Source organism: Antechinus flavipes, chromosome 3 (assembly GCF_016432865.1).
Source record: "Antechinus flavipes isolate AdamAnt ecotype Samford, QLD, Australia chromosome 3, AdamAnt_v2, whole genome shotgun sequence".
Lineage (NCBI taxonomy): Eukaryota > Metazoa > Chordata > Mammalia > Dasyuromorphia > Dasyuridae > Antechinus > Antechinus flavipes.
The window spans coordinates 539,507,845-539,522,343 of NC_067400.1; the positions used below are offsets into that span (position 1 = coordinate 539,507,845).

Genomic DNA, 14,499 nt, shown 5'->3' on the forward strand with positions numbered 1-14,499 from the left:
TTCTGTGATTGAAACTTTCTCTCTTGGAATACTCCATAGTTTGAAAATAGGATAAAGTCTTGAACAGTAGACTGAAAAGAATAGAAACCAAAAAATTCAGTGTATGTGTTTGTAATTTGAATGCTGATAAGACCATTGTTAAAATGTAGATAGAAATGTAATAACATATTATCATGAAATGGGATCACTACTGGATGCTCGATATGTATGATATGATTGGATATTAATTCTAGTGTTAGATTAAAAAATAATAGAAATTGAAAAGATTGTCAAGAAACTCCACATAAAGTTGAATTGCATTATCCCTGCAGATGAAGGGAGGAGTATCATTATAGGGATCATAGTTCATAAATTTATAGTTGGAAGGGACTTAGTGGCCCTCTAACCCAATCCTTCCCCATTTTATAGATAAGGTAGTTTGAGGCCCAGACAAGTTAAGGTACTTGCTTAAGGTGAAACAAGGAGAGGCTGTAATTCTTTCAGTTGAACCACCAGTCCTTACAACTTTCCCTGCCACTGAGCCTTAGAGATCTTACCATTTGCTCTACTGTTTTGTCCTCCAGATCCCCAGATATTACCATCTGTCTTAACAGGCAGAAACTTCTGGGACTTCCCTTCTCCTCTGCTGCTACATCCTATGGGCATTGGGCCTTTCCTCCTGCCCTGCATTTGGATCCTTCTATATGTTGTCCCTCTCAATTAAAGGGTGAAGTCTCTTAATACACTAACTGGCTCATTTTTCTGATTGAATTCTCTTCATTTAGCACAGTGTTTGGCAAGTGCTTTAATAATTTTTTTTTTTTAACATTCGTTCATTCCTTGTAGTAAGTGGTTTGGTTCCTGTAGAACAAATCATGTGATACATACTTCTTCAGTGGGTGTGGAAGGGATGGTAGCACCATAGTTGCAGAATGTTGCATATGCTGCTATATATGATAGCTTTGATTTTGCTGAAATGTTATTCTTTTTTTTTTAAACAAAGGTGGGTTTTGGAGGTGGAGGTTGGGGAAATGTGGTTTTATATTTATATATATATATAAATGTGAAAAATAAAACCTTTAATAAATTTAAAATAAGATTAAAAAGTAAAAGAACTTAAAATCATCCTAGGAAGTTATATGGCCAGAAGAGAGGGACCAAAACTAGAAGCTTAATCCCCAGTGAAAATCACTTCTTTCTGGAATAATCAGCCACTGTTTATTAAAGAATAGTTGACTGTGCTTTAGATTTCTTGAAGGCTGATTTAATAGTTAGCCTCTTAATTAGTAACTGTTTCAATCATGCAAATACAAAATATAAAACCACCACTGTTCTCAAGAGTTTTCCTGTGGGGAGTGTCAGGTAAATTTTATTGCTTCTATTGCACAGTCAATTCCTATTTGGCTAGAGAGCATCCTCTAATAGCAATCATTTTGCTCTAACTTTTAATAAGAAAAAGGGAATGTAATAATAATTTTAAAAGTAATTTAGAGGATATTAAAAAAAACATTTTGCATGGAAGAAAATATGGTCCATTTCATCACTTTGCCTTAAGGGAAATAGGAGAGGAAATGGATTGACTAAATGATTGAGAAGGGTCAAGTTGTCACTGACTTTAATAGTGTGAAGTTTATTAAGAAATATTTGTTGTAGTGGTTGCTGAAAGGCTTGGATGCAAAGTGAATTTAAATATTTTAAGCAGTAGTTTATTTATACTCTGGGAAGGTTTATGGACTGATACTGTGGGAAACTAGTTTTGCTGCAACAGCCCAAATATGGTGCAGGTATGCAGAGTGGAAAGGCTTGGGCAGTTCTAGTAATAAGACTAAAGTTGGAGTTTCTCTAAACAGTCACTGTGTTTTGACTGTGAACTGAGTTGTGCTCCCTAAGTCCTCTATTCTCTCTAAGCAAGGTTATTGTTGTTTGGTTTGAAAGTCATTCCCAGGATGTGAACTAGTTTTAAAGCATAGTTGAGTTTCACCCAGGTTGTCAAAATTACTCTGGTTCAAGGTGCTACTAAAGCTGTAGCTCTAAATTTTAAGAGAGAGAAGAAAGGTGGGGAGGAGAGGGAAGAGAGAGAGAGAGAGAGAGAGAGAGAGAGAGAGAGAGAGAGAGAGAGAGAGAGAGAGAGAGAGAGAGAGAGAGAGAGATTCAAAACTCTTACAAAATGGGAAATTCCAAAATAGGTTATAATCCCTTTAACATCAAATTCACAGAAACATATAAATAAAGTTTGCCTAGAATTTTTCAGTTACACAACTGAGTGTGTAACTTTTTTCAAATACTGAATTATTTTTAGGTATGGTTGTTTATTGTATAGCAGTTGTCCTTTATTCTTGAAGAGAACCAAAATGATATCGTTATGCTGGCATCAAGGTACAGTGTGTCCGGCTGTGGTTGATCAGACCCAATACAAGCTCGAAAGGCTCTACCACAAGCTGAGCACAAATAGTCCATATAAACATTTGGAGTGATGTCATTAAATTTGCACGTCTCATGTTTCTTTTGAGCTACTGTAGTTCTGCTTCCCTCGGAGCACAGTGCCTTCTTTGATGTGGGCACACTATGTTGAGTGGTCCTTAGTTAATGTCTCCCATGTCACACATCTGATTCCAGAGTTCTTCAGAGAGATCTTGCAAATGTCCTCATATCATTTCTTCTGGCCACTGTGTGTGCTCCTCTCTTGCATGAGTTTTCCATATTTATACCACATGTTTTATTCCATAAAAACATGGCTGGCCCATTGCAGTCACATTTTTGTAGTAGGATTTGAATGCTGGATAATTTAGCTGCAGAAAGGACCTCAGTGTCTGGTATCTTATCCTGACAGATGATCTTCAGAATCTTCCTGAGACATTTTAAATGGAAGTGATTCATTTTCCTGGCACCGTGCTGGAACACTGTCCAGATTTCACAAGTGTACAACAAAGAGATCAGCACAGCAGCTTTGTAGACTTACAGTGTGGCAGTTGTTCTAATACTTTTCTCCTACACTTTCCCTCCCTAACTACTTTCTTTATTACTTCCAACAAAGATTCACATTTTTCTCAAAATTCTTCAAATTCATCATTTCTTATGACATAATAGTATTACATTACATTTTATGTAATCATAGTTTGTTCAGCTATCCTCCATTATCCTTTCTAAATAGGTTTATGGTAATATCTGGTTTTATAGGATTTCCTTGGTTTCCATTTACAACTTGTATTCTTAAATTCTTCACTCTATTCATGCTGCAAACAAACATTACAGATATGAAGTCATGCATAACCTATTTCATTATTAGCCACATTCCCAAAAAACAAATAAGGAAAAGAAAGAGAAGAAAATATTCTTCAATCTGTTCTCTTAATCTATTGGTTGTCTATCTGGAGGTGAATAGAATTTTTCATCATGAGTCCTTTGGCTACTTTTCAAATTAAACTGTAGTATGGGATTTCACTTTGAATTCAGTATATATTTGAATTTCACAAATGTATGTATATGTAGGTATATACAAAAACATACACATATACACATATTTATATATGCCTCTATGTGTGTTATACATGTACAAGTTCAAATATGGCCTCAGATGCTTATTAGCAGTCTGATTTGGGGCAAGTCACTTAACCCTGTGGGCCTCAGTTTCCTCTTCTATAAAATGAGTTGGAGAAGGAAATGGCAAACCACTCCAGTTTCACTAACAAAAAAATCCTAAATGGGGTCACAAGGAATTGGATTGAAAATAACTGAAGCTGTTTATATTTTATGTATTTGTGGATATACATATATGTCATTTAAAATCATAAGGTAAGCATTTGGTTTATTTAGGTTCCTTGAATTCCTATTTTAGATGCAAACTCAACATAGTCTTTCAAAATAATAGTAATAATTTTCAAATTCTAAAAATCAAATAAAATGAGTAATATCCCATTACCTGAAAACAATTTAAGACATATCCTATTTAAGTGACAGATAATTTGAGCTAAATTCTTACTTTAGAATAAAATTAATCTATAACTTGATTCTTTAGTATAACAAATATCTAGTATCATAAAAGTCCCTTCTGCAATTTACTATTATCTTCTAAAAATCGGCAGGAAGAAAAAACAATAAAGATGAATTAGTCAGTTCATAATTAAATTTATCCCTCAGCACAGAAAGAAAACATCATGGTTAGAATTTAATTTAATGTCAGTTCACATATTCTTAGGAAATTCAAACTAATTTTAATAATAGCTTATGTGTTACATAACTAATATAGGATAATTACTCCCGATTTTTTTTTAAGTAAAGTGTAACAATTTTTGATCATTATATTGGTGCTTTCCTCTCTGAGGAAACTTTACAGAACTGATTTCTATTCATTTTTTCATTCCAAGATTAATTTCTTTTCAATGAACTCTTTTTCTCTTTACTTTGTTTGCCAAGTAGAGGAATTTATATTTGATCCTACTTGTGCTTTAGGAAGCTAATCTTGGTGATTTTGTTGATAAAAGATTGGAGTGAGAGATATAAGACTTGGAGGTCAACTAGGAGACCTATTCTAGTACAGGTGTCAAATGATAAGGAAATAAGGGCATAAAACCTCAATTATATTTATCTGTGTACAATCTGTATCTCCCTATTAGAATGTAGCCTCTTTGTGTACAAAGATTTGAGTTTGTTTTGTTTTTAAAGCATATGGCTAGTAATTAATGTCTTTGCATGTAATAGATATCTGATATATGTTTTCACTTGAATTCTTGCGTATTCTTATTTCTTTTTAAGAATATCTAAACATAAGGTACTATGAGTATTGCCTTATCCAAATCTTGACTCTCAAATTATAATTGGATGAAATTATAAATAATTTTAAACACTTAAATTATATTCCATATCATTTTTTTCATTAAAGGAATGATGATTGACTTTAGAGGTATTAAAAGTAATGCCTTTAGAGAAGTTCAGAGAAAGATGTCAAGATAGATCACATCAAATTAGGAAATTTGTGTAGTACTGGCCTTTTCTCTATCTCTTGATTCAGATAGAACTCGGCTTCTCTTTGGAAAATGAAGTCTAAGAAGTATGAGTCCATGGAAATCTTTCCTGTCACTTGCCTTGTCCTTCCTCTGTTGTAAGATATTGACAATACCTTTCTAGGCGTGGCTTCTGAGCTTCCCACCTGAAAAAACATCTGGCTCTCCTCTTCCACTAGCCTCCTAAAATCTACTTTCTGGGCCCCATATGAGAAACTCTCCTTTCCTAGCTTTTGTCTGACAGAGGGCTTCATCTGGGAAACTGCTTCAAAGTTAGCTGAATGACAGACTGAGTGAAATCATCAACAAGCATTTATGCCTCCAAGAATTTACATTCTACAATACGTATGTGTATATAAAATGAACACAAAGTAGCAGCTGAAGGGATCAGCAAAGGTTTTATGTAAAAGGTGGTAGTGGGGCTAAGTCTTGAAGAAAACCAGAAGTACTAGGATGCAGAGGTGAAGAAATACATTCCACATGGACTAGTCAGTGCAAATATACAGAAATGAAAGATGGAGCCTCATGTATACAGACAGCAAATAGACAAGCATGGTTGAATCTGCATAGTTTGTAGAAGGGAATACTAGGTAAGAAGACTGGAAAGGTAGCAAAGAGCCAGGTTTTAAAGAGCTTTAAATATCAAAGATAATATTTGATCCTAGATATAATAGGAAATTAATGGAGTTTGTTGAGCAGGAAAATGATATGGTCCTAATTACACTTGAGGAAAATATTGCTTTAGGTATCTAAAGAATGCATTGGAGTAGGAAGAGTTAAGTTAATAAGCTTTTATTAAAATGCCTATGTGCTGGGCACTGTGTAACTTCCAGGGTTATAAAGAAAAGGCAAAAAAAATTAATGGAAGTTTGAGAAGGGAGGAAGGGAAGAAGGAAGAGAGGGAGAAAGTATAGAAGAAAGGAAAGAAAGAAAGAAGGGAGGAAGGGATTCTTCCAACAGTTCTAGGTCAATTTTACTCACAGAGATTGTTGTTTTTTCTTTGTTCTTGAAGAGGATTTAAGTGAGGGAAGCTTGTACTAGGTCACCTGCCTCACTTTCCACTCCAAAGCCACCTGGGTCCAGGGGACAGATATTCAGGCCTTAAACCAAAACTCATGATTTTAATTGGCCACCAGTAGGTCCTGGGCAAGCTCTTTAAGGTCATTATTTGGTTCCTGAATGACTCAGATTAAATGTAAATAGCAGTAATTTTTGCTTTGGCCAGAAAACCTGAGGGTTTTCCCCTCCCAGATTCATTTATTTATTTAGATTTTTTTGGACTAAGTAAAAGAGGAAATTCTTTGCTTCATTTGCTACCTTGCCTTAATCACTGAATGGGTACTGAATGGATACAGCCTCAATCAAACTTCTACTGAAGACTTTAGCTTAAAAAGGCCAAGGTCTCCCATTTCATCCAGGGCCATTTGTCCAGATCTATATCTGGCCACTAGACCTACTGGACTGGCCAGAGAAAGTGAAGTAGCTGACCTTGCCTAGTCCTCCCTCACTTAAACCTAATTCACTTGCACATCATGGCATCACCTCCCTGATGTCATGGTCCTCTTCGAGAAGGAAAAGCAAACAACAGAAAGATGGTGCCCAGGCAGTAACAGGAAAGTCTGGAAGGTCAGTGGTTTTGAGGGCAAAGATAATGAGTTCTCTTTTGGACATAAAATTTGAGATGCTTATGGCTATCCAGTTTGATGTCTAACCAGTTGGTGATGTGAGGGTGAATCTCCAGAGGGGTATCTGGGCTCAACAGGGAATCAGTAGTATAGAGATGACAATTGAAACTTGAGAAGCTATGGAAACTACTGAAATTATGAATGTTACCAAGTGAGAGAATGTAAAGAGAAGAGAGAGGAGGGCCTGGTCAAGGACTGTAAGAATTAGTGTGAGTGCTCTTGCTTATGACAGATCATACATGCAATCTTCTAGGTAATGAGAACTGGGAAAGGAGAAGGAACAGCTAGGAACTGGAAAAAAATCCTGTCCTTTTTCTTTCTCCAAGGGACCATGTTGGGGAGTTCTTTTAAAATCAAATGAAATACTACATGTAGAAGTGTTTTGCAATGTAAAGTGCTATGTATAATATGCTAGCTATTATTACTATTTGAAATTCAAATATATATTAAGAAATTTAATCCAACCAATTATTCAAATTATCATAAATGTGAATCTTTTGAAGGCTTTCTTTTTTACTGTCATGGGCAAATCATCAGGATACCTAAAACCTGAGATTACAGAAATGGAAATTTTCATCTAATCAGGGAAATATGGGAAGGTATGAAATGATAGATTGGTCAGACAATATGAAAGTTTATATAAGAGTCAAGTACTGAGAACCTTTTATCTTGATGGGAAGGTGAGAGAATGTTAATGAAATGAGTAAAAAATATTCTTCCTGTATTCTGTTTTATACATGATTAACTATTGAAATTGTCCCAGCTAAAGTACCCACACTTCCATAAAGTCCTTCATCATTCTGCTAAGTAATATTGATCCCTCCTTCCTCAAATTTTCTTAGAACATTTTGATCTCCCATTTGCCTTTATCACATTTTGCCTTATATCTCATTTATATACATTGTTTTGATCTCTTAGAATATGTGAACCATCTAAGAATGATGCTTCTCAGCACCCTTTGTTCTCTTTTCTACCACTCTGCCACTGTCCTGCAAAATTCAAAGGGGGCCAGAAAGGCCTGAAGGCCATTTGTATTTTTCTTTGTTTCGCTGACTATAGCCAAAGAAAGCGTCCAGCTTCTGAAATGATTAGATTTTTTTGTACTTGAAGATGTTGGTTAGCTGGAAACAGCCCAACCCTGTTGCCAAAACCTTTCCATCATAGGACACTCTGCCAGAGGTTTTGTTGTAATGTTATATGTGTCTTTTGAGTACCTAGGATCATTGCCACACCCTAAAATGACCACAAAGTAGGATTTGGTGGACGTTTACAAGTCTTCTTACTGTGAAAGGCAGTGGTGTAGTAGAAAGTACTGCACCAGGACCAAGAAGACCTGGCCTGGAGTTCTGATTTCACCCTTTGTAACAAGTTATGTTAGTGTTTTTGATCATAGATTATTAACATGTTAGGAGCAAAAAATGACTAGTTGGTGAAAAGGAAGTTGAGATAAATGACTGATAATTTTGGATCATCTCTGGGTGTTATTTATCCACGTTGTTTCCTGCTGCCTCACACAACTAAGGGTCATTTGTAGAAATTTGGCAGCCTTCTCTGTTAGAGAGGAAGTTGGGCAAAGCATCTGGCAGGGAGAATGTCAGAGGAGGCCTCTGTGACCACTTCTGAGAGCCACATAATTTCTCTTGTAGCAGATATAACTTTTGCCTTCTGGTCAGGTTTGGAGAGGTTTTCCTATTTATGGTGGTTCTCTGGAGACTCCAATATAGGCTTCAGCTGTAGTGACTCCATGATCATAGGATCGTGTGTGTACAGATGATAGAGATGGAAGAAAGAAGAAACCTGAGAGGCTCCAAGTCAGACACCTTTATTTTGCAAGTGAGGCAATGATGTGCTGAAGTTCACACAGCTAAGAAGTAGCAGGGGCAGCATTTGGACCCCAGTTCTTTAATTTCAAATTGGGTGATTTTTCTACCATTTCCACTGTCTCTCTGGTTCTAAAAGACTCTAACTCTTAGGTGTGAGAAATTGAACTGCTTTTCAGTGAACTATGGTCCTTTCCTCACTATTTCGAGGCTAGATGAAAAATTATGTCAGTTTTCATTTATACTGAATATATTTGCCCTAACTCGAATTTTTTAAAAATTTATGTTATCAAGGAAAAAACTCATACAATCTTCCTATTATTCTTAGTTGTTTAGCTAGATTGTCAAAAATGGGCATGCATATATATATACATATATTATACACATATATGTATATATATGTATGTATGTATGTATGTATGTGTGTATATATATACATATATACATATATATGTATGTGTGTGTGTGTGTATACTAAGCATCGTGCCTGGTAGAGGAAGCCATACATATATATATATGCTTTATAATTATTATTTCATTGGATCCTTACAATAACTCTCTGAGGTAGGTGCTGTTAATTATTGCCATTTGCTGAAGAGGAAAAAGGCAAATAGAGCTTAAGTGATATGCTCAGGTTCACTCAGCTAATAAGTGAATGAGGCCAGAAATGAACCCAGGTCTTTTTTATCTCAGGCTCAGTGCTTTATCCACTCTGCCACACCTCTCTAATATGCTTCTATTTAGTGTATAAATAAAACTTTTCAAAATGAATAGCTTAGATTTTATTTTTCCAAAGTTAATTTTTGATTACTTGCCTTTGAATGGTTACCATATCCAGGAAAGATTAAATTTTAATTTTATAAACTGCTTTCATTTCCAGATGCTAACTCACAAAAACATACAGCATAATATGAGATGTATTTTTTATTTGTATTATTCTGTTTTTTGTTGCAGTCGCAATCAACTGTCATCATTGCCAGCCTGCCTGTGTGGTCTCCCTCTCAAAGTCTTAATTGCAAGTAACAATAAGCTTGGATCTCTTCCAGAAGAGATAGGTCAGCTCAAACAGTTAATGGAATTGGTACGTTACTGATTTGAATGTTGTAATATTTGGTGATTGTTGTTTTTACTAATTCAACCCCAACAAGAATACAAAAAGTTCTTTGTTACAATCAGATATTCTACTGTCATTAGACCTTGAATTTCTTGAACTCTTCAATGACAGCAGATATTAAATTTAAATTCAATAATTTTTGCCTTAATGGAGAACATGTTGCCATTTATTAGTTTCTGAGATTATTTTTAAAATCAAAATAGTTTATAATTCATTTAAATACAAACCTGTTTCTTATCTTCATTTATATATATGTATATATGTATATATATATGTACACACACACACATACATACATATATATATCTCAAGACAATATCTTATTTACATTTAGTTATATTAGGTGACAGAAAGGACAGCTTTATTAACATCAGATTTTTAAAAATCATAGTTCCAAAAAAATCAAAATATAGCAGTGTACCCAGTAATAAAGACTAGAGCCATTGGATAGGAGTAGACTGTCGGAATCCAGAGCCATGTAGTATGGCACTATATTTTCAATTTTACTATTTCTCTATTTTCTCACTGTTCAAGGTTCTTTTAGAAGAAGCTACTCATCTGAAGACAGCAGAATGCAATGGAAACCCTATTAGCTTAGTAACCAAAGAACCTTGAGTCTAAGTTACTTAACCTCAATTTCTTCATCTATAAACAGAGAAAGTTATACTCCATAACTTCTAAGGTTCTAAGTCTATGATCTATGAGTGAATGAATACCTAGAAGCTCGCTTTTACTTTGAATCATAATTATTTCCAAATTTACTAAGAAGTTGCTCTTTTTACCTTAAAAAGCAAAAAAGGCGGGGAGGATTCTGGGAAGATGATGGGAGTAGGTCAGTAAATTTCAAGCTCTCCAGATTTCCCTCACAAATAGAATAAATTTGCACTTCAGCATGAACATAGACTAGTGAAAAAATTCTAGAAGACTTAGGGCAGAACAGAGTATAACATATAACAGGTATAACAGGGTGTGTGTGTGTGTGTGTGTGTGCATTTTCAGAGGACACTGAAGTTTAAAAAAAAATGCTTCTTCTAATCCAAAGAATAATTTGAAATGGTTCTCTGCACAGAGAGAGTTTATAAGAGAATTTAAAAAAACCATTTTAATCAAATGAGAGACACTGAGGAAAAACTAAAAGAATAAAAATAAAAACTATCCAAGAAAAACAAGATTATGAAAAAAAAGTTAACCAACTAGAAAAGGAGGTATAAGATCTCAAAGGTGAAAAAAACTCTTTGAAAATATAAAGGTAAGGGGAAATCAATGAAGCTATGAGAGACCAAGAAACAATAAAACAATTATAAAGAATGAAAAGATAGAACAGAATGTGAAGCATAAGAAAAATGACAGATCTGAAGAACAGATCAACAATAGAAAATATTAAGAATAATTGGACTGCCTGAAAGTTGTGACCAGAAAAAAGAAGCTTGACATAATAATGCAGGAAATAATCCTAGAAAATTGTCCTGGAGTGATAGAACATGAGGGAGAAAGTGGAAATAGAAAAAATTTACTGATCACCACATCAATGAGATCCTATGTGGAAAACACATAGGAATATTATTGCCAAATTTTGAAATTCCCAGATCAAAGAGAAAATTTTGCAAAAAGAAGAGAACAATTCAATTATGCTACAGCTACAATTAGCAGGACTTATCAGCAGCCACAATACAGGACCACAAGTCCTGGAATCACTTATACCAGCAATCAAAAGAACTAGGCATATGGCCAAAAATATCAGATCCAGCAAAATTATCCATAATATTGAATGAAAAAAAGGGATATTCAACAAATTTTTCAGGACTTTCTATCAACCAAAACTGAACTCAATAGAAAACTTAATACATCAGAGCCAATATCAAAGATCAATTTCAAGGATTATATGACAAATTGTTTATGTTCTTTTTACATAGGAAATGTACATCATATATTTAAGATTGATATCAACAATAGGGAGCTCAAAAGAAAGATTGGGACAGAACAGGTGTAAAAATAGTAATTATATTATTCAGTTGAGGTACAGGGAAAGAATTGTTACAGAGGCATTAAAGGAAGGACAACTCATAGTTTTTAAAACATACTCACATTGGGAATGGGCACACAGAGAAGCAATGGGTGCAGGAAGAAGATATGGGAGGGATCCATGTGTGTGGGGAAGTTACGTAATAGTAATACAAGTTAAGTAGCAGAATCAAAGCAGAGTCAGCAGGAATAGGAAAGCTATATTGAAGGCGGGGCAAGGTATGTGTGTATGAATAAATCTACACATAAATCTACATATAAATTTACAATTGTTTTTTGTTCTCTGCTGCACACCTTTTTTTACTTTATTCCTTTGCTCCTTTCATCCCCTGCCCTCCCTCAAGCAAACTATAGTTAAGAAAGGATATATTTATGCATAAATATGTAGCGAGAAAATCCTTCTTAGGCCCTTCCTCACCCCATCCATAACAAGTGGGTCGGGGGTCGGGAGGAGGTAGGAGAGCAATTTCCCTAATTCTCCCTATTTCTGACTCTTAATGGCTCCCAGAGCTTTCTCAACCATCATTCCTTGTATTTCTTCCTTCTAAAGGTGCTTTTTGTTGCTTCTTTTTTCCAAGTCATTGTTGCCAAGGGCTGGAGTTATGGCTGATGCTTCTTCCTGAGGGAATGTTATAGTTCTTTTATAATATTGCTCTAGGAATCAGAAGCATACTTCCAGCTCTTTTGTTAGTCAAGCCCACACAAGTGTAACTGAGAGATTTCTCAATCATAACTTGTTAAGATTCTATTTACTCACCTTGCTGCCTTTCCTTCATATCCCACTTCCATTTAGAAAAAGGTAGCTGAGTCAGGGTGAGTAAGTTCCTTTCACGTCTTCCTTGCTCCAGAATACAACCTGTAAATACTGCTTCCTTCCTCTCCTCCTCCACAGTTTATATTTTCTGCTAAATCCTTACTTGAAATAATTGTATTTACTTTTCATTTGCCCTTTCAGTTCACATCATGCTCCAAACAGTACTGATGCCATGCAAATAGATTTGAACTTTAACTCACTTGCAAGAGGTTTAGTAACCCCAGAGTAGGAGAAGTAGAGGTGCCCTATATTCTAACACAAAGTCTCTGCTTTTCTTAAACTCTCACTTCAATGAGTAAAAATCATCCTGAATGATATCTAGATATGGTATGTAGGTGTATAGTATACAGGTCGATACCAAAATATTCATTAATTTTTATCGATCATACATATTAATTATCCTAAATACATAAACTACCTACCTATAATTCGTATACAGCATCCAATATTAGAATTATATGTAGTATACGTCATCCATCAGTAACACACACATACATATATATATTAGCAAAGTTGCGTTTATTAGACCAAATGCATAACATGTAAATACATACCACCTTATATCATCTAGTAGAATTGCATCTTTTCTTCAGGTCTGTAGCTACTACAGACATTTCCTTTAGTACTCATGATTATCAGTACTGATCCCTGCTGCATAAAGCATGTTTGATGTTATATTTCTTGTAAAACCTACTTTTATTTATTACCTTAAAGGAACTTTAATTGTAGTTATTTCCCTACAACACTGGTTCTCCTTACTTGGAGGTACTGCAGGAAAAAAAACACATTATTTTCCATAAATTTTTTCCATCTATGACTTGTTGTTTGAAATACGATAGTCACTGTAGTTAATTCTACCAAACTATTTTTAGCAAACATTTGAAAGAAAATTTTCTGCAGAGCCTAAAATTATTCTAGATTTATGATAAGAAGCTTCTGTAAGGGTTCTCCTAGTCCTTATCAACAATTACTAGAACTAAAGTTTTCTTTTTTATTCCTCATACTGACTTCCTTCTGTTAAAATGTTATATTGATTTGTTTTGTTTTTATATTACAAACCTTTTCAGATTACTCCTACTTGCTGAGAGGTCTCTTATAACAAAGTATGATTAAGTAAAGCTAATGATGCAGCAATTCCATCTGAAAATGTCAACATTCCACATTTATAGTATTCCCTTAAAAATAAAGTAACAGAAATATATTTTCTTACTCTCCTGCTCTCTTTCTTTTTTTGGAAACAAAAGAAGAAAAAATAAATCTCTTCTAGCAAATACATATGTAGTCAAACAAAACAAATTCCATGAAATCTCTGTGTGTGTATGTATATGTGTATGTGTGGTGTATATACTGTATTGTGCACCCTAAATCCATTATTTCTTTGTAATGGCTAGCTTTTTTTTCTCATTACTCCTCTAAAATCATGAATGATCATTGTTTTGATCTTAGTTCTCAGAGTTTTCTAAGTTGTTTGTTTTTAACAATATTTTTGTTGTTTAAAGTATTCTAGTTCTAATAATTTTTATTCTTTATCAGTTTATAAAATCCTCAAAATTGTTCATTTTGATAATATTGATGTTTAAATTTCTTACGGTTCTGTTGTGGAAGTTCATTTAAGTATTTAAGACATTTTCTATGCTTTTTTTTGAAATATTTTTCCTCATCTGCTACACTAAAATAGTATTCATTACATTCACATACCACATCTTATTCAACTATCCTCAGCTGATGGACATTCCCTTATTTTCTAGCTTTTTGCCACTTTGAGAAGAGCTGGTATGAAAAAACCCTAAAGGCCGTTTTTTTTTTTTTTTTTAAGAAAATTTCCCTTTTGTATATAGGCCTACCAGTGATATAGTTGGGTATTATTTAATAACTTTTTGCTATTATTCCAAATTACTTCCCAGAAGTATTATATTCATTGACAGGTATACCAATATGTGCCACTAAGTCTATTTTTCTCCTATTTTCAAAAACATTTATATTTTCCTTTTTTTTTTTTGGTCATTTCTGCCACTGCTGAATGTGAGGTTAGAATCTCAGAATTGTTTTAATTTACATTTTTCTA

General features: G+C 34.3%; 1 protein-coding gene across 5 annotated transcripts in view; it reads left to right on the plus strand.

Moving 5' to 3' along the window:
- The window catches only part of LRCH1 (leucine rich repeats and calponin homology domain containing 1), a 231,129-nt gene that overhangs the window by 137,814 nt on the left and 78,816 nt on the right, over positions 1 to 14,499 (plus strand). For all 5 annotated transcript variants that reach the window (XM_051987312.1, XM_051987311.1, XM_051987314.1 and 2 more), the window contains exon 3: positions 9,439 to 9,565. In XM_051987312.1, coding sequence (XP_051843272.1) covers positions 9,439 to 9,565 — 127 coding nt within the window. The remainder of the gene's footprint in view (positions 1 to 9,438; positions 9,566 to 14,499) is intronic.